Genomic DNA, 19,771 nt, shown 5'->3' with positions numbered 1-19,771 from the left:
CGTGGAGATGAGCATACGACAACTCGATTCTTCAGAGCAAACTGCTGTTGGCTGAAGCCGTTTTCCTCGTTTGAAGTGGAAGTGCATGCAACGAGGACTGCATACGCGAAGAACCTCCCCCCCTTACACACACACAGAGAAAGCGAGCAGCAGATGATCAACTTGCACCAGGCCTTTTTTTAATGGCATATTGTGATGATCGCTTACCGGATTGTGCTCACTTGTAGGCGCACCATCACCGAGTCTCAGGGTGATTTCCTTCTCTCTTTCTCCGTATGGATGCTGCGGCTGACAGATGGCCTGGCGAACACCGCTTTCAAGAGTCGCCGCCATTCCCATCGGGAACTCTTCTCCATCGAGAGAGAGAGAGAGAAACGAGGGTTCTTTTAAGCCGCGTGGGTGATACGCAACACCACATGCGGCATCGTGTCCGCCGTGTCCACACGCTTCAGCAGCTCCACCTGCAGCCTGCACGACTGTGCGGACTTTGTAAACTCCAGGTAGCCGCCATTCGTACCAAAGTAGTAGTCCTTCGACACGATGATCGCCGTTCCTGTGTGAGGCCGCAGCCAGCGATGCAAGACGCAGGCAAGCTTGTCGCACGCACCCTTGTCAAACGTGACGTCAGAGCCGAGGATGACGTCACAGAAGGCTTCGGAGAAAGCGGGGGAGGAGGCAGCGCCTTGGGATTCCCAAGCCAGATCGACCCAGTCGCCGTGAACGAATTTGGCGTGCAGTAGCGCGGTCGTGCTAGAGCGGCCTTGCGACTGCTGGAGGCCTCCATTTGCGTGAACTGTGGCTGCCACGTTCGGCTTCGTGCACACATCGAGGACCTCCTTGTTGTAGTCCTGAAACGCCACGCGCCGCGCACCAAGGCACATGGCCGCCAGTCCGGGAAGTCCTTGACCGCACCCGAGCTCTGCGACCACCGCCGCTGCCTCAAAGAGACTGCGGTACTGTGCGGCGTGGTCAGCCAGGTACTGCACGAGCAACACAGCACAGGACCACACTTTGAGCCCGCCGTAGTATCGTCCTGGTATTACGTCGCGGTGCTCCCTGTTGAACGAGCTTGATGGCGTCATCTCTGTCGTCTGGGTGGCGGCCACGGATGTCAGGGTGTCCACCTCTGGAGAGGTTTGGTAGCAAAGCGTAAAGATGGCTTGTTGATTTGCGTCCGCGGGTGGGGAGGCCTCGCCTGGAGCGCCATCTGCGTTTCCTGTCAAAGCTACACGAAACTTCAGCTGTAAGGGTTTGGTCGAGCGGCTGATCTTCACATTATTGCTAGGAGCCGCGTAGCAGTAGCCGGCAGCCCATTTGTTCAGCGTGTCGGAGTCCAGGGAAACCCACGGAAAGGTCGCTGTCGACGTCTTTGCGGGAGGCCACACCGGCGGTGAAGGCACCTCAGTGCCCGGTGTGGAGCTGGTAGAACTAGTAGTGTCCACGGTGGTGGTACCGCGGCACTTATCAGTCTCTCCGGCGGAGCCGAAGGAGAAGAAGAAGCCCTCAGCCGACGAGTCCATCTGCACCTTGATCGGTCACGTGAAGCTCCCAAGAAGAAGTGTGACGAGGGGTTGAGACAAGGAGGTGGTCGAGTAAACATAGAAGCCCATACAAACCACAGGAGCAGTGATGATGGTGATGATGGGGTATGCGTACGTGCCGAAGTGTGAAGAGCAAAAGAAATACCCACAGGCGTGTTGAAGGGTGTGAGAGTGGAGGCAGCAGTAGCAGCAGCAGCAGCAGGAGTGTGTGTGTGTGTGTGGGAGGGAGGGAGGGGGGAAAGGCAGTGCTCGTGATGAGGCTCTGTTGTTCTCAGTGTCGCATGCATCAAATACCCACACATCCAGGCAATAATAAAAGAGACGATGATGTGCTGGCGAGTAGAGGGTGGGAAGGGGGGAGGGGCGGTCTTTTTGACAGGGGTGAGCAGCAGCGCGTAGATGGTGCTGCCACCAGTCACGTGGGTACCCCTCGTGTGAGGAGAACCAAGTAAGGAGGAGAGGGAGGGTCCAAGGATCACACCATGTCGCTCTTGCACACACCCACAAACACCCACGCACTTGTGTGCTGGTGTATGGATGTGTGGTTGCGTCAAAGGGCCTGGTTGACCTGCTTGAATCAGCCAACCATTTACGCCAGGAGACAACGGAAGGACAAAGAGGCCAGCGAGAGAAAACAAATAAGCACATGAAGAGAGAAGCCCGTAACCCACCACCAGAGAGCGAGGAGGAGGAGGCGCATGTCAAAGGTAGAAAAGGAAAAAAGTCTTAGGTAGGTTGCCCCCTCCCCCCAAGACGGTGAAGTCGACAAGGGCAACCACACGTGGCACCCGTTGGACCTCCTCTCCCTTTTCCCCTTTGCGTTTCATTGTTGGTTTCGCTTTCAAACCACACTTCTCCCCCTTTCAATCGACCGTCTCGGTCTCCATCCCCCCCCTCTCTCTCACGTGTACAGGCGTCCCAGGTGGTAAAAGAGGCGATGCTTCGCCTGCTGCTTTTCAGCGTAGTCGTACGAGGTGTACCCGCGGCTGTTCAACATCTCCTCGATGCTGCGTGAATAGACGTGGTTGACAGAGCCTTCGTAGAGCGTGTTCCAGCCACGGGGCATGCAGATGTTCATGAAGTGCTGGTAGGAATTCTGGAAGCGGATAAACGGGCTCACGTGCTTGCGGCGCTCGTAGTAGAGGCACTTGTCCGTTAGCTCACGCAGCGCGTCGCCGCTGCTGCCACGCTCGTCGCTGTACTGCTTCACGGCGTCGTAGAAGTGTCGGGAGTAGGCGTCCACCTGATTCAGCAGGTTCGTGCCATCCTCGAGGCCTAGAGCGAGGCCCTGCATCCAGAAGGGATTACACGTGTGCGCCGCATCGCCCACCAGGACGGCGGAGGGAAGCCCCACTGTGTTGTGTAGCTGCTCACAGTAGACAGTGGGGTAGGGCTGCGCGTCGGCGACGAAGGAGCGCAACTCAGCGGCCGGCGGAGACGAGGAGTAGGCGAGGTCTGGAAGGTAGTGCCGGAGCATCTCGACGTCGTCAAGGCCCGCTAATTCACCCCTCGGGGCGTACACCATGACAGAAAAGAGGTTGCTCCCCTCAACACGCGGAAAGGCGAGGGTGAGAGGCACCTGGTACGCCGTCTGGATGTGGTAGGATTGCGCCGACGTGATGGCCGATGTGCGGCGACGGTGCAGCCAGCGGTGCACGTGCCCGTGACTGAGCTGGTCGCTACGGAGGAGACACCAGCGGACACCCATGTCCACATCCGCCATGAATCCCTCCACATCCACGAGGTCTCGTAAGTGTGAGTTGACACCTTCGGCTGACACAAGCAGGTCGTAGTCCACCGCGTCGTCGGCGAACTTCTTCTCCCACTTCCGGGCACTGAGGGTCAGGCTGGTGTGTGGGATGCGCCGAGGTTGGCGGGCCTCAGCGACAAGCTGCGCGGTACGACCCGCTTCAGTCGAAGATAACATCGAGGAGCTGACGGGGGACTCCGTCCGCTGCTTCGCCAAAGAGCTGCTCGCCCACGGACGCACCACAAACTTCTGGCGCAGAGGGTAGACTGCCTCGATGACGTGCTCGTGAAAGATCTGCAGGTTTGTTGACGGCAGACTGTGCGTAACATGCTCCTCCAGCAGTCGGCGCAGTTGAAACAAATCCATCGAGAGCATGCTGACTGCAAACGGGTGATACTCCGTGAGGCCGGCAGTGATCCAGCTGTTGTAGGCACCGGGGTGGTCCATCACGCCGTGTACCTTGACGCCCAAGTGGCGGAGGGCGTGGAGTCGCACTCCTGCCGCCTCTAGTGCGTCCAGGGCGCGGCGTGTTAGCAGTGCGTACTGCAGCTCGATGAAGGGACCGTACCGCGACAGCGAGGGCGACTCTGCCAGGCTGAAGGAGGAAGCAACAGCAGCCTTGCCGTTCTCATCACGGTTGCCGGCACTGCTGCTACTGTTCTGCTGAGAGGCTGCGCCGAAGTGAGGGCGCACGAGCGGACCACGATAGGGTTGGAGGGAAAGTGAGGTGAGCGGCGGAGGAAGCCTAGCGGAGGGGTCCACCGCAACCGTGGACGCGTCGCTCGCTGCTGCCGCAGTCGGCATCGGCTCATCCTTTACTCGCTGCAAGGGTGGGCTGCGCTCGATCACTGTTGTGTGCCATCCGCGCAGAGCGAACTGGGCTGACATGGTGAGGCCGACGACGCCAGCGCCGGAAATGACGACATTGCCCTTGTGCGGAGACGGCTTTTCAGCCACCACCGGCTGCCAGTTCTCGCCTTGCACGGGGTAGGCACGGTTGCTGATCGTCTGGACATAGAGGTCGCGGGGAACGGAGTTTGGCTCCAGTGCCCGCCCGGACCCATCCGTGTAGCGATTTGTGGAACCTAGCAGACGGTACGCGCGGCGCAGCATCTACGGAGAAAGTGCAAAGTGAGGCGAGGCGAGTGTGCCTGTGGGTCTCTGCGTGAGCTTTTTATTTTCTCCCTTTCCCGTGGGTGTGTGGCTGCGCGTCTGCAGACAAAAGTGAAAGCCCGGAAAAGAAAACCCCGAGGACTTCTAAAGTAATTGGTAGCAAAGAGGGAGGGCGCAGTAGGGGATGGGCCGCATCACGGAGATGCTGGTCTTGGTTAACGCCTCCTCCTCTCCCCGCGAGAGTCTTTCCCGTGACAGCCAGAGCGCTGCTGTGGCGAGGGGGGAGAGGGGGAGAGGGGGCGGGGTCTTCTCATTTCTTCTTGTTCGCTTTGGTCCGCTGCACAAGCAGGCATACACACGTACATGGTGACCTTAGGAAGTGCCGCAGGGTCCTCCCTCACCACTCTCACACACGCATGAGGGGGGGGGGGGGCGGGAGGGGAAGGGGTTACCGTTCGTTTCTGTACATTTTGCACAGATTCTGTGCTCGAGCCCACCCACTCCACCAACACAGCGATGTGAATGGGGCACAAGTAGTCCACCACGTCTGCACAGGCACACCAGACAGACACACCTCTACTGAATCGGCACTGCCGTTGCGTAACGACTGTGGCGTCTCGCCTCGGCGTGTTGGCTGGTGATCATGACACACATCCGGCATTTGTCTCTCGCGAGTTACCTCTGTCCTGCCCTTTTTGCCCCAACGCTATCACCGCCGACACGCCTCTCCGCTGGCGTCATCATTAATGTCATAGCACGTGGTCACCATGAGCTCCTCTACCTCGGTGAGGCGGTCGTACTGCTTGAAGAGGTGGACGACGCAGAGTGCCACGTCCTTGGGCACCACCTGTAGGCGACACACCACTGCCCACGATTTCCACGTCGCACGGTGCGCCTCGACAGAGAAGCGGTACGACAGCCCCTGAAGCTCTGACGCCTTCCCAGCAGCCACCTTGAGGTGCCGCCACGCAGAGACAGAGGAGGGCGAAGAGGGTGCGTGTGAGCCTGGGATGGTGGCACGCGCTTCGCAGGCGTCGATGACCTGCAGAACACGAGAGGTCCACTCTGCCGTCCGCTGCGTCGTGGTTGCATTCGGGTCGGAAACCCATAAATACGTTAGCATCGCCTCCAGCGCGAGTGCGTCGCTTCTCGCTAGTTTGGCGGCCCGCAGTGCGGACAAGAACGCGTGCGCGCCCTTAACGCGACGGTACTGCTCAGCCCAGAAGAGACGGAAAAGAATGCGAGTCAAGGCAGGGTCGTGAACGCCACACCGCAGAGCCTCCATGAGGGTGTGCTTGGCCAACACAGAAGACGAGCGAGCGCTACTGTCGCGCGTTGGGGCGGCAGTGGTCTGCATATGATGAACGATAATGAGATCAATAATGTGGCACACCAGCGCCGCCGTGCCGTGTGTTGCACGCTGTGCCATGTGCTCCGACCACAGATGCCAACGTGGAAATGACTCATGTGTTCCACCACTCGCTTTTTCTCCGGTGGGCTGCGGCACCTGCTGCACAGTGTACGTGTAGGCCTCCAGCCCGACACAGAAATGGCGCTCCCCCCCCTCTCTTCCATCACCCGTCTTGCTCCCTTCAGCATCCCGCTCCGTGTGCCGCACCCGTTCCAGCAAGAGCTGCGCCATGTATTGCTGCACAGGCGTGGCGCCAGAGCGATGCAGCGTCCCTAGTGAATGCTTGAGCAAAGCCATGCCCTCTGCCCACATGGTGCAGCTTTGAAGCATGACTACCTCTGTCACGGCTACAGGAATGAAGTGTACGGTGTGAGGGACTACCGGATGGAGGTTCAGCAGGTACGCTCGCCATATCGCAGGTGGCACCAAAGGGATCCACGAAGGCGCAATCCCATTCCCTGAGCCACACTGCTGGCGCTCCTGCAGTGCGGCACGATGAATGAGACGCCACGCCGCTTGGACTGCTACCACCTTCTCGGGCTTCCCTCTGCCGACCACCTCGCCGACAGGAGTGCGCTTCGCCGCCTCCAGTCGCATAAAGGCTCGCATGTCGCCTTCACTAGCGTCCTTCATACATTGAAAAGCTGCCCAAAGGGCAGCGGGAGAGACCGTGGCATAGCTGCTGCCACCGTCGCCTCCGAGAGTTGGAGCCACGGCGGAGGACACGGCTATGGCCTGGTGCGGCTGAGGCGGATACGAGGTGGCTGAACCGGCGAGGTACTCCCCGACCTGCCGACGCACCGCTTCAACGAGTGCCAGAGTCGCATCCGCAGGGACGCTGCCGTGAAGGATGACGGTGAAAGGGCAGTTATATGAACGCCGGTGCTGCTCCTGCTGCTGACAACCCCGATGCCCGCTGGCGTGCTCAGTCGCACGCCCCTGCAGGAGTTTCTGCCAGTGGCGAAACAAGCTGACATACTCGTCCGCCGCCACCGCACTGCTGCCGTCTTGACTGCTAGGCGTGGAGGCCCTGATGCGGTGCGGAAGAGGTAGGAAAGCAGCGAGCGAATACAGTGTCTCACTTACCCTTGTACTACTGCGGCGGGCAGGGCTGCAAACCACCGCAACCAACACGGCGACAGGTAACACGCACAGCCACTCCGTAGCAGCATCATCTTCGGCTACTTCACTGAACGGCGCGGAGCTGGCTGACACCGCGCCGTTTCCCTCGGTGGTGAACCCCAGCGCCGTCGCCTTCTGCTGTCTCTGCAGCGACCAAGAGGTGAGACGTTGCCCGCCCCACAGCAGTGAGTGTGCGTCGCCGAGCAAGACCCCCGCTTGCATCCAGGCACGTACGAGCCGTCTATACAGAATTTGGAGCAGCTCCGGCGAATATGATGCCGATGCCAACGAAGATGTCGTCAAGCCGGAGTTGGCGTGGAGGTGGTAGAGCTCTTGACCAGCAAGGTGGAGCAACTCGCGTGCGGTCTGCTGCAGGGCATCCACGGCACTCGCGTCTGGAATCGAGGCGCCTTGAGATGTGGATGATGTCGCTGTATCTGCCAAGGTGGACGAAAGGGCACGGATGTCAGCAGCGTCTGCGCCTACTTGGTGCACAAGAAGAAGCAAATATGCGACAGCTTCGAACGCCGCTTCCCCGCTCCCATTGCTGGCGGAGACGGAGAGGCGGAGTTGTGGGAGTGCATCGAGCATCAACGGATGCACGCAGAGCTGAACCAGTGCGTTGTATGAGGTGTAGAGATGACGTCCACCCGCGCCAGCTCCGTTCGCACTGCTACAGGCGAGAAGAAGCCTCCACAACTCTTGACGCACCACTGCCAACACCTCTGCCAGTGACGGCGGCGGTTGTAGTGACTGCAGTGGGACTAGAACATAGCCTATAAGAAGCAGCGACTTCACACACGGGCTGACGTCACCATCTTCGCTGGGAGACACGGATGGAGACACTGAGCTGGAACAACTGGAGGCGTCGGACAGATTCGACATCAATCGCAGCAGGGCAGGGCGGAGCATGTTTGCACGACGCCGAACGTAGGCGTCGAGTTTGTGCCGGCTGCCGGATGCGCATGCCGCAGTGTGCATCACTTCCTCACAGCGTTGGTGCACGCTCTTGATGGCGCATAGCAGCCGTGTGTAAAGTGAACTCCATGTGAGGTCTTCTGCCTGCCCTGGGCACCGAAGTATCACTGGCAGAGGCGTCGGCGCTGGTGCGGCGGCCGGTGTCCTAGATACCAGGTGGGCAGTGGCCGCGTCTAGCCAGCTCTCTAGCTCCACCGCACCTTCGTCATCTGCTACAGGGCTCGCCTGCACCGACCGTCGAGCGTCACTTCTTCTCATCGGACGCGAAGCTTCACGTGCTGGGTCACCGCCGTAGGAGGCGGCAGGGTCAGCGCCGCTTCGCAGGGTCGCTTTAGCGCTATCGCGTGCATCTTCAGGTAATACTTGCACAAGAACATCCACCTCTATGTCCGCCACTCGCACTGGCGGCCGTAGTGTATCGTTGGGGCTTTGGTAGCGGTGCAGCAGCTGCTGAGTGGCGTGCCGGGTGGTAAGCTGCTTTAGTACGTTGCGGACGAGATCAACGAGAGCAGTGGGAGGGCTTACGGACGGATGGTGTGGCGGCAGGTCGCTCGCTGGTCTCGCACTTGATAGTGTACTGGTGGAGTCGTCACGTAGTGGTTCAGTGGCTGTGCTAGGCGAGAAAACTACGCCGCCTAAAAGTGCAGCGAAACGCTCGCTTGATGTGTCCAGTACTGCCACGAGAGAGAGAATGCGCTCCGAGGCAGCAGCAGCAGCTGGCGATGGTTGGGGTGAGCTATGCTCCTCATCACAAGAAGCTGGCTTCGATCCTGCATCCCCTTCGTACCATAGCGGTGGCGGGAGAATGGTGCCACGCGTCACGAGCAGCCACTGCATAGATGCCCTGCGTAGCGGTACTGGTGCGGAAGCGATGGCGCTGACGTTGCCCCCAACAGCCGCAGTAGCGACCGCTCCGTAGCGCTTCAGAGAGCCGGTGCTCGCGTCCATCGGCGAAACTGGAGCCCCTCCCCAGAAAAGCTGCAGCATCCACTCCGTCAGGACGACGACTTGATGTGGTGAGAGGCGGCCCTGCTGCCACTCGGTGACAAGGTGGTCTGAGACGACGTGAGTGAAGGCGGTGAGTAGCGTGAGGAGGTCGACCGAAGGTGGCGACACGGCGTCGTCGTCTCTGCGCGTGTTCGCGGCGCATGCAAGCAGTGCGGCGAGACATACCTGCTCACTCACTGGCGACGCACGGCGCAGCGTGGTAGAGCTCATGTAGAAGGCCAGAAAGGCCTCCGCGGGGCTGGTAGAGCTGGGACCGATGCTGGTGCTTGGGATGGTCTCGCCTTCTCTCGCCGCCGCGCCCGTACCCTCTGCGGCGCGGCCTAGTCGCTCCATGTAGCGGAAGACATACACGACCGCCTCTGGCTCCTGCAGCGTCTCATGGGCCGTCGCCTCGACCACACACAGGAGAGCGTGGTAGGCGTGCGTCTGTCCTGTCCAGGCAAGGCAGCGGTGCAGCAGCAGTGCAGAAAGGGCGGCGCGGCCCGTGAGAGTGCAGCCCACGGATCGAGGTTTCTGAGCTACCGCCGATAAAGGTAAAGACGAATGCCGGTGAGTTGCCTCCGCGCCTCCTCCTGCGGCCTGCACATCTACTGTACCTTCGCAGAGAGTGAGGTATAACACCCATTGCGCCGCCTGTTGCACGACGCGCAGCACCAATGGGGTGTAGTGCACAAGAGGGTTTGTGAGATGCTCCATTGCGGTGCGGCCGTCTGCCATCCGGGGCAGTTCCGCCATATGCGATGATGAGTCATCGGTGCCGGCAGCAGCAGCAGCAACGGAGTCGGCACAGCTGGCAGAGGAAAGCACCTCAGTGACTTTCGCCTCGGCGAGTGTGTCGGCCTCCTGTACAAAGAAAAGAAAGAAGGGGAGCGAGATCAGCGAGGCTGCGGTGGCGGTGCGGCCGGCAGTTGATGTGCCTGGCTGGGCGGCCGCACTTGACGTGGCACGCTGTACTCCGTGAAGGACGTCGAGGGTAGCCAGGTCACGACATAGCTCGGCCACTGCCCCCTGCGTTGGGGCGCTGTGCGCGGTGAAGAGGACCCAAATATGCAGGTGACGTGCTAGCCGCTGTGACGTGCCGACCGGATTTGGCCAGGAGAGCTCCGTGCTGAGGGCGCGATAGCCGCGAGTGCGCCATCGTGCCAGCGCTTGCGCTCGCGCGCCGTCGGCATGGAGACCCTCGCGGGCGCAAAAGTCGACTTGCCACGCAAAGGCAACGAAGTCCACATCCCAAACGGCCCCCAACACTCTGTGCAGCGCCGCTGTCACGACGGCGCGCGGCGACGAAGAAGACGGCGCCGCGCAAGGTGGTGGCGTGATGGCGGGTGCAGTACCACTGAGGGCCTCGTGCTCCACACATGCACGCAAGCAAGAAAGGACCAGCCGTGGAAGGAGTTCCTCGCTGCACCACGCCGCAAATGACTCAGCAGCATCTTCAGTGTCTCGTCTGCGCTTGAGGACGGAAGCCGGGAGCCGCAGAGGGGGTGGCGATGGTGATGCGCTTCTCCGCTGGCGCGCCTCACTGGCTGCTCGGTGACTGTCAAGAGCGAGCTCCGTCAAGAGGTAGCGCCAAGTTCGCTGCAGCTTCACGGCAACCGCGGCAATACCGTCGATGAGAGCTGCCGCCTTCTGCTGGCTGCCGAGGTCTGATAGTGGGGCTGCGCCGTTCCCTTGGTCGGTCAGCTGTCGTAGCGCGCGCAGCTGCAGTTGCCAGTCCTGCAGCACTTCCACGCGAGGTCCGCTTGAGAGGCACTGCGCCACCGTCATGCACGCAGCGAGCGCCGTCTCACGCAGGCGACTCAGCTGCTGATGGAGTAGCGCCCTCTTTGCCACAGCCGACGCAGCACAGGCAGCGACAGGCCGCGCACGACTTGTTGGCGAGGGCGGTGACGGCAGGGATGGATCCCGAAGGAGTGTGTCAAGCCATGGGGCGAGGGTCCAGTACATTCGGCGCACAAGAGGCTTCACCCGCCGGCGACACGCCCATGTCAATGCATCCAGCAGCAGGTGCATCGACTCCAGCTCTGGCGGCGAAAAAGGATCGTGCGGTGCCGGCGGAGCACGTCGCAGCTGCTCGTGAGCTTGCTCACATAAGCACCGCAGGTGTTCCACCGGTGTCACGGCCTCACTTTGCCACATTACAAGCTTATTCTCACTTTCACGAGAAGTGCATCCGCTGCCTCGAGTGCTGCTGCTACCTGTACTGTTGCTGCTGAGCAGCAGCCAGTCCATCGTCACGCGTTCCACAAACCCCGTCTCGGCCTTGTCGCACAGGCGCATAAACATGTGAAGCACACGCAGGGTCTCGTGTGTCGCTTCTGCCCGCCTCCGGGAATCGAGGCGAGGCTGCGGCAGAGATGCCAGTTGCATCACTCCCGCTGGAGGTTTCTCCACCTGTGTTCCTCGTCGCCGTGTCGCGGAGAGTGGTGGATCCATGTAGGTCATGAGCATGTCAACACAGTCGCCCCACATGGTCCAGCGACCCACCGTGGATGCACCCACCTGCTGTACCACTGCGTTGAGAGAGGTTACCACCACCACCTCCATCTCTGCAATGTCCAGCGACAGCGTCTCGAGAGGCGGCGAGCTATGGGCTGGGGATGTCGTCTCCGTCCACGCGTGTCGCAAGGCTTCGATGAAGGCAGACATGGCTGCCGTGGGCGGGTGACCCGCTTTGCTTCGCTGAAGCTGCACCAGTACCTGAGCAGCGGCATCCAGTACAGCGCGACCCCTCGCCGCCGCCGCCGCGGTGGACGACTCCACGACGAGTGGGGGAGTCGCACCCGAGGTGACTGCTTTGCGAGAGGAGAAGTGGGTGTACAAAACTACAAAGTGCGCCACGGCGTTCCTCCCGCTTGCTTCAATCGCGGCTGGGCTGGCGTCCATCACGTCATCGCACAGAGAAGCAGGAGCAGCAGCACTAACACTACCGACAGTGCCAACAGTAGCAAACTTCATCTGGGCCATAGTGGCGCGGTGAGGCTCGGCAGCAAAAATGGCACTCCTCTTGAGCTCTTCGTCCGCCCACTGCACGACCACCTGTTGTGCAAGCTGCAGCTGTGCCGGCGCTGCGGCGCTCGGCAACCACGCCAGCTTCACGCACGCAGGAATGTACGTCAGCAGCGTCAGCGGTTGCACACGCGCCAGAATGTCGAAGCTCATGTGAACGGCAGCGGCGGTAAGCGTGGAGAGGGACGCGAGCTGCGCTGGCGTGAGTTTCGAGTCGACTTCTGCAGCACTGGGGCTCAGGGTGGCGAGGGAGGCAGAGCCTGGCCGGCAGCGATGGTGGCCCGATGACTGCTGTGACCGGGCACTGCCGCAGCAGTTGGCTCTGTGAGTAGCCGAGTCCTGCAGCGACGCTGAGAGCAGCTGGATGGCCTCGATGGGCTGCTCCGCCAGGATGATATCCAGTACTTGTTGGACTGCTACCAGTAGCGACTGCGCCTCCGCGTCTGGGAAGCGGCGCTGGAGTACTTGGCTGCGCAAAATGTCCATGGCAAGTGCGATGGTCAGTGTGTCGGGATGGCGGATGCGCTGAAGGTGCTTCAGAGCCTGCTGTTGAAGGTCGGCGGCGGCGGAAGCATCGAGCCCGCTCTGGAGGGACTTCGCTAGAAGCTGTATGAGTGGCTTGTGTGAGGGGGAGAGTGGTGGTGCATCGCACTCTGCTACAGCAGCCGCTGCTGCTGCGCTGCGTGCGACGACGGCGTGACCATCGCTCTGACTGGCCGACGCATGACACGCGCGCTCCAGGAACGCACGGTACGGCGAGGTTTCCTCTGCGAGCGCGCGAAGGGCACGCTGGCGGTACGCTCTGTAGACGCGCTGCGAGAGGACATCCCACTGCCACTCATCGTGCTCCACTGCGGCGGCAGCCGTGTTTGGGCCCACGACGGATTTCTCTGCCTCATAGCACTGACGGAGAATGCGGTGCTGGATAAGGCGCAGGGCGGCGTCGTAGACCTCAGCAGGGATGCTACTGGTCGCTACTGCGTCGTCTTTTGCTTTCTCTAAACCGTGGGCGGTCAGCCCGCAGAGCTCAAGAAGCAGGCCTAGATCTTGCACCGCCAGGGCTGCCTGCGCCACGTAACTCACCGCACTAGGTGTCCACATGCTTCGCCACACCTTGGTAGCATCGTCTTCCTCTTCTTCGTGTGCAGCACCTGCGGTTACGTCAACAGCTGCCGCAGGCTTTCCTGGGGCCTCCCTGTACACATTGATCACCTGCGTATAGCGGCACACGCGCCGCAGTGTGTGAAGGGTGTTCTTGAGAATATGCTGAGAGAGCTTTGACTCATCGAGCAGAATGTCATTGTCGCTCATCCAAGCACCAATCTGGTGCGGTGCTTCAAGGGATTGAATGGTGGGGTGGGACAGTGGAGCTCCTGGGGCCACGCTTGAAGCGTCTCCACCCGCGAGAGCGGCTAGTGGCATGCCCACCTCTCCTGATGGGTGTGGCACACCCCAGAGCTGATCCAGCGATGCGCTGCGCCCGGAGAGCAGCTGACGGCGCAGTTCTATGACCTCATGTAGGATGTGCAGCGCTGCGCGCCAGTCGCCGAGCTCACAGGCCGCATCACTGACCATCTTTAGAGTCCGCAAAAGTGCCGCTCTCTCGACGGAGGCCAACGCGTGAGCGGCAAGGGATCGAAGGGATGTCTGCACTAGCTGCTGGCAATCTTCTCTGACGACGTGCATAAGTTCCGCCGACTGGTTAGCACGGTGCAGCAGCGTTGCCATGCACCACACCGTATGCATGCTGGAGACTCGGTGAAAGCTACTCCGAAAGAAGTGCAGAGCGACAGACCAGTACGGCTCTTGTGCAGGTCCGCCTTGAGTGGTGGAGTTGCTGCTGCTGCTCTGTGGTTGCGCCGCCGCGCGAAGGACCTTTCCTCGCTCATTTGTCCTCAGCCGATGTGGTGGATATGTTGCTGTGGAGGACACTGTCGGGTGAGCGACAGAGCCGGATGCCCCTGCGAGAATGTACACCCGCAGTACGAGGCGCACCGAGGCGTCGGTCATGATCGCAACACCACTGCGAGTGATCATTCCGCAGTATTCCAGTGCGCGGTCCCACGCCCCCCGCACCAGCGCGGCACCGAGCAGCAACTCATACGTCTGCGCGTTCGGGATGAGGGCCTGCTCCATCTCTCTCAGCTCGTCCATCTGCCGTATCAGAGCAGCTGTTGTTATGGCAGGGGTGGGCACGACGATAGAGGATGACGACATCCGCTGCTCCAACTCTGGCGCCATTCTGTATCGTCCGTCCCCTTCCCCGCTTCGCCACTCCGTTTGCTCCACCCGTCGCTTGTCGTGCATCTTCTCCTGTCGAAGCTGTTGGACAGAAGACAACAGGTGGGCCCAAAACTCTTCCACGTCGTCCATCCTACCCCATAGTGCGTGCTGTTGGGCAATGTACAGGAGAAGGTTGAGTTGCTGTGCCGTTGGTGATACGTGGTGTTTCTGAACTGCCTCACTGAACAGCTGGAAGGCGCAGTACCATGAGGCCCCCGTAAGGATCGGCGACGCGGCAGTGGCGAAGCTGGACGATGTCGGTGTTGACTCTGAGAATGTCTCCGGTGTAGATGACGACGACGGTAAGCCGTGGCCATCTGCTGCACTCCCTGCGGTATCGTGGTGTTCGCGCCATCGCCCTCTGCGGCGATGCAGGAGGAGGCGGTGCAGAAGGTGGCGCTCCCCGTTCGGCACTGCAGACGCAGCGAAGGAGCTGGCCGGAGGACCTTCCGGGGTGGTAATCGGGGCGGAAGACTGGGCGTTGGAGTCGAGAGGCAGTGCCAAGTCGAGCGCCACCTCGCCGCGCGTCCCTGCTGCTGCTACCGACGACGATGGCCACACAGCTGTTCCTGTTTTGCGTGACAAGAGTGCTTGGCGCGGTGCCAACGGTGTCGCTGCAGCGCGGGCAAAGCCAAGCAGTGCTGTATGCAGATCTTGCATGGTGTGGATAGGTCGCACTTCAGCCACATCGGTAGCCGAATCATGGGCACTCACATGATCCGCATCCTGACTGTCGCTTCTCGTGCGTCGGACGACTTGGTGCTCGGTGCGGAATCTGCGGACGGGCGTGTACAAGAACGGCACGCTGAAAGGCGCGGCAAGAGCTGCACGGATGGGCAACAGAGAGGCGACCGGGGCTTGGAGAGAGGTAGTGTTGTGTGGGTCACTGGCATGGTCGGTGAGCACCAACGCAAGATGCGACTTCTGCGGATGACTCGACAGGGCAAAGGGGGCGAGGGGGAGGCGGTGAAGAGAGTGCAGGGTGTGACTTGCACGCATGCCATACGCGCACGCACCTGTGTGGGTGTGTGTATACTTTAATGCTGATGCCGAGAGGGCGCTTGGGTTTATATGTAATGAGCGTTTGTGCAGTGTGAACTCTGCACACGCTGGCGGGGTTGAGGCACCGGCACACATATGTCATGGCGAGACCGGAAGTGATTGCGATTGGGGAGAGCGCAGCGCAGTCGTGAGACAGACGGCAGGGCAGGGGGAGGGGTGGAAAGAGGGAGAGAGCGCCACACAGAAGAAGCGAACGCGAACACACGGAAGCATAGGGGCTATAAAACAGGCGGTGAAGCTTCTTTATCTGGCTCGTCGTACCTGACCACCTCCTTCCCCACCCTGATGCACGCGCTGGTGCTCCAGCGCGTGCGAGAAGGTGTGTGTATGTGCGCGTGGTACGGGATAGGCCATCTCTGGCAAAGTGTGCGCTTCTGCGGCCTCGACGATGTTTTTCTAATGTAGATGTACGTGTGTGCGTGCAATGCACTCCATGGTAGGTGGAAGAGAACGCGCGTGCCTGTGGTCAAGCTTCTTGCGTGTGGCTCTGTGATGGCCGTGCAGCTGCTTGTCCTTGTGAACGCGTTGGTAATCCCCAGTACCACTGATAGGTAAAGCAGAGGGGTGAGTGGGAATGAATAAATTGAATGATAAGGTGCCTGCAATGGGGTCGGAGAAGCAGGTTGATCAAGGGGATGTGCCGGAGCGCTACATAATAGCCCCCCCTCCTCCCACCTCCCCTTTGGTACTCGCTGCCTTCTTTTTTCCTTTCCCCTTCTCCAACTCCTTCAAAGCACGGTGGCGCAGCACCACATAACCCACGCCGTTCCTCTTCGCCTCCCCGATGCGCAGACGTGCCTGGAAACCCGCTGCGGATGCGACACAGGAGATTGAGGGGTGAGGAGACATCCTTTGAAGGTACACGGGGGCAGAGTGCTGCCTGCACACACATGTGTGCGCGGTGTGCACGCGTCTTCGTCATGATTAGGTCAGAAATGCTCGGAGGCGGAGGTGTCACTGCCAGGACGTGACCAGTAGTCCTCGTCATTACTGAAATCCGAGTTCAGGTCTCCCGACCAGTTCGCGACATCGGTGGGAGGTACGGTGGTGGAAGGGGTGTTATGATCTGCAGGAATAGGCTCGCTGCTTGCTTGCACGTCAGCTTGGTGCGCTTCTCGATCGTTGTCGTCGGTGGTTCGCACGGCAAGCCCTTGCCCCACCGTGGGTGCCACTATGGCTATGGTGTGTCGCCCCTGCATCGCCGCCATCTCCGCGTCGAGGGGGTTCGCCATTGCTGTGACATCGTTCCTCCTGCTGGATAGCTGGGCACCGAGGCCGTAGCACGCGAGCTCACCAAACTCGCCCGCCACGATGTCGGTGAACGTCTTGGAGTAGTTGAGGTGCAGGGAGTGCTGATGCTCTTTCAGAATGAGAGGGCCGATGCCTGAGGCAAACATCACCACATTCCAAAGAAGCCCCATCGGGAAGTGGAGCGGCAGTCCGAGTGCGATGCGCAGACGCACCATGTTCGATCGCGAGATGGTCGGCCCAGAATCCACCTCCACACGCCCAAAGCCTGTCCAGAAAAGTTCGTAGATTTGCCGACTGTCTACCGGCCTTTTATCCGTCGATATGCTCGACGACCCGGACGTGCCGCCACCATCACTATCGGTGTCAGCAGGCGAATATGAGTCCCATGCCGAAGACGATGACGGCGAGGAGCAGTACGGCAAGCACTTCGTCATCTTGTCCGGCAGTGTCAGCGATGGTAGTACCCCAGGTGTGAACATCATCTTCGTGAACATGCGCGGAAAAGTAGCACATCGCAGCGAGTAGAAGAGACGACACTCGGCGCTGTGCCCTGTGGGGCTGAGGATACGGCTCCACACGGCAATGGTGAGTTCCTGATCGCCCCCCATGCGCCTGTATACCTGATGACTGTAGAAGGAGACATGGTGCATCATGAACCAGTACGTGAGCATGTGGGGAAGAGGGAAGAGCACCGCCACAGGTACGTGGTGCAGCAGCGTTGGCGGTGGCCGTGATGGAGACGCTGGCTCTTCACCCGCGGCAGCGGCATAGGCTGTCTCGAGCACCCTTGTGCCCTCTGCTGCGACAGGATGGCTTTCTTCCTCTCTTTCCTCCGTAAAGCTTATGGATGGCGAGGCGAAAGTGTAGCTGCTGGCGCTACTCGCTGTCGTGGCTACATCCGAGTAAGAGGAGCTGTAAGTGACGGACTCAGCCGTCGCCTCGTTTCTTTTTATGCTGGCACGCGGGTCTCTGACAGCCACTTGCACTACCCAAAGCGACGGCGGCGGAAACGTGTCACCGCCAGGGGTGGTAAAAGGAGCGAGGACAATGTGACGTCGGGCTGGTAGCCCTCCGCGATCATAGCCGACGGCGTCGGTTGGCGAAGCCGCGGGTGCCTGGCTTGCCTCCATGCGTCGTTGGTTCCGACAGCACCACCAACGCAAGAAGGACTCGGAGACACACGTGCCAAAGAACACCCCCATGCCGTCAGGCACCTCGACGGTGCTGGCCAGCATGGCGGCGTACACCTGCTTGCGCTTTTCGTAGCCGAGAAGATGCATGTCAAAGAGGGGATTGCCCGAGGAGGGAATGGTTGCGTCGTCGTTGCTGCCCACCTCTCTTGTCCGCGTTGCTGCCCGCTGTTGTATACCCGCGGCGCCACGGGTGGTGCCGCTGTTACCATCCCGGAAGCGACGGTACACCTGCTCCCATGTGGCGCGTCCTCCGTTGACCGGCTCCTGCTGCTGGCGGTCGCGCTCAGCATTGGACCGAGGCCGCGCTGCGCCTCCACCCACTGTTGCCGCTGCCGTAGCGGAGGCGGGCGGGGAAGACACAGGGAGATGCCGCAGAGGACTTCCCGAGTCATTGCCGTCCGTCTCTCTGGGGTAAAAGTGCGAGGCGTAGGCGATACGCCAGTTCTGTGTGATGGAGTCTAGCAGCTTGGAGCGCTCCTCCTGCACCGCTACGGCGTCGCCGATAGAGCGCGTGTCGTCGTCGAAGAGAAGGACCTTCACCGAGGTCTCCTGGTCGAGCCAGCTCATCGGGCGGAGTCGCACTGGCAGCGAAAGTGGCGCTGCCACTGAATGTGACAACGAACTCGGTGTGTTTTGCTGCTTATCCGACTTCGAGGCTGTGGGCTCCGCCTCAGCCTGCGCATAGCGGATAAACGCTTTTTCAGCCTCGTCGGTGTCCCCCCAGAGTTGGTCGTGAAAGCGGGGCCGATGATCGCTCGCGGAGAGAAGGAAGTGCAGTACCCGCTGTAGCCGATCCGTCTGTCGCTGTTGCTGCTTATGCGCAAGCCAGGCACTACGCTGCGCCAAGTTTTCGCACTGTGTCACCCCTTCACCTCGGTCAATGACCGGCGGGGAGTCGGAGGAGGGAGTAGACACGGGTGTCATGTACGTGAGATTCCATGCCACGGGCTGCGTAGCACACGCCTGAGCAAAGCTTAGCAGCTGCGCATGAATGGCCGACGTTTTTACTTGGTTGAAGGTGCGGCGTGAGATAGGCGATTCTGCTGCCGCCGGGTCGGTGATATCTTCGCGTATAAGGCGGAGCTTCTCGAGCTGCACCACGTGTGGTCTCGCTTCTGTGGAGTGGCGAAAGTGATAGAGGTGCCAGACGCTATCATGCCTGGGTGGCGTGGTAGTGGCGGTGTGAAGCGTGCCCATCGTGTCTGGCAGCGCCACTGACCCCAATCCTAGAGTCGGTGATGCTGGCGACAACGCTGGGCTGGCTGCTGTCGTTGTCGGCGGAATCAAGGAGTTGTAGAAGAGAAGCAAATAACGCACCCACAACTGCTGCCAGAGGGCATTGCTGGCTGAAGTGCGGCGCCGTGTGTCATGGCTGGCGGCAGCTACATTGCGAAGAAGGTCATCGACTGGCACGTAGGAGCAGATATAGTTGAAAACGTCATCGTCCAGGTCAAGGAGACTGTGCGGTCGTGCAGCCTTCCGTGCTGCCAGCGTGCATGACGAGTCGTCTGCTGTTGTAGCAGCTTTGGGGGGCAGGGGATGGCCCCCCTCCGTGGAGTGCATTGCTATGGCAAGAAGAAAGCGAAAAGGAAGCGATGCGCAGGTGTCTTTGTCCAGACGAATAAGGGGAGGGAAGAAGAAAAAGTGTCCTGAGGGGGCTGTGGGCGCCTGCCTCTGTGTTTAAGTGTGTGACGGGCACCCGAGATTTTCAGTCCAGGTGGCTGGGGGAAAAACCTAGTGAAGAGGAAATTCCCAAACCTATCAGTGTGTATGCATGTGTGCCTGTACCTGTCAGCCTCTCTCTCTCTCTCTCTCGTTCTTCTCCCCTTTTTAGAATTCGCTACCTTTCCTTGTTGTTCTACTAACGTGGCAACTAATTCAACAAGAAAAACAACACACGCATCCATCCACTTGTGTGCGCAAGACAGATGGCCACGCGCACATGCACAGCCCACCTCGCGGCCTTTTCTTTTGAAGGTGACTGGATCGCTCACTGTCGTCCCTGGGCTTGTCGTGACTGATGCGGCTAAAGGCGGCCGAGAGGAGAGGA

General features: G+C 60.4%; 4 protein-coding genes across 4 annotated transcripts; all 4 read right to left on the bottom strand.

The window, feature by feature from the left end:
• Nucleotides 1-386: 386 nt before the first annotated feature.
• On the bottom strand, nt 387-1,520 carry LPMP_150730 (methyltransferase, putative; the record flags this gene model as incomplete). The annotated part of the gene is made up of 1 exon (XM_010699146.1): nt 387-1,520. The coding sequence occupies one exon, from the start codon at nt 1,518-1,520 to the stop codon at nt 387-389; it is 1,134 nt and encodes a 377-aa protein (XP_010697448.1).
• Nucleotides 1,521-2,442: 922 nt separating this feature from the next.
• Nucleotides 2,443-4,179, bottom strand: LPMP_150720 (flavoprotein monooxygenase, putative; the record flags this gene model as incomplete). The annotated part of the gene is made up of 1 exon (XM_010699145.1): nt 2,443-4,179. One exon carries the CDS (start codon nt 4,177-4,179, stop codon nt 2,443-2,445), a length of 1,737 nt encoding a protein of 578 aa, XP_010697447.1.
• Nucleotides 4,180-5,113: 934 nt separating this feature from the next.
• On the bottom strand, nt 5,114-15,352 carry LPMP_150710 (hypothetical protein; the record flags this gene model as incomplete). Its single annotated transcript, XM_010699144.1, has 1 exon — nt 5,114-15,352. One exon carries the CDS (start codon nt 15,350-15,352, stop codon nt 5,114-5,116), a length of 10,239 nt encoding a protein of 3,412 aa, XP_010697446.1.
• An 854-nt stretch (nt 15,353-16,206) lies between these two features.
• LPMP_150700 (hypothetical protein) lies at nt 16,207-19,284 on the bottom strand (the record flags this gene model as incomplete). The annotated part of the gene is made up of 1 exon (XM_010699143.1): nt 16,207-19,284. The coding sequence occupies one exon, from the start codon at nt 19,282-19,284 to the stop codon at nt 16,207-16,209; it is 3,078 nt and encodes a 1,025-aa protein (XP_010697445.1).
• Nucleotides 19,285-19,771: the final 487 nt, after the last annotated feature.

Source organism: Leishmania panamensis (assembly GCF_000755165.1).
Source record: "Leishmania panamensis strain MHOM/PA/94/PSC-1 chromosome 15 sequence".
NCBI classification, from domain to species: Eukaryota; Euglenozoa; class Kinetoplastea; order Trypanosomatida; family Trypanosomatidae; genus Leishmania; species Leishmania panamensis.
The sequence above is the reverse complement of the archived record's forward strand: the minus strand, read 5'-3'. Positions and strand labels throughout refer to the sequence as shown.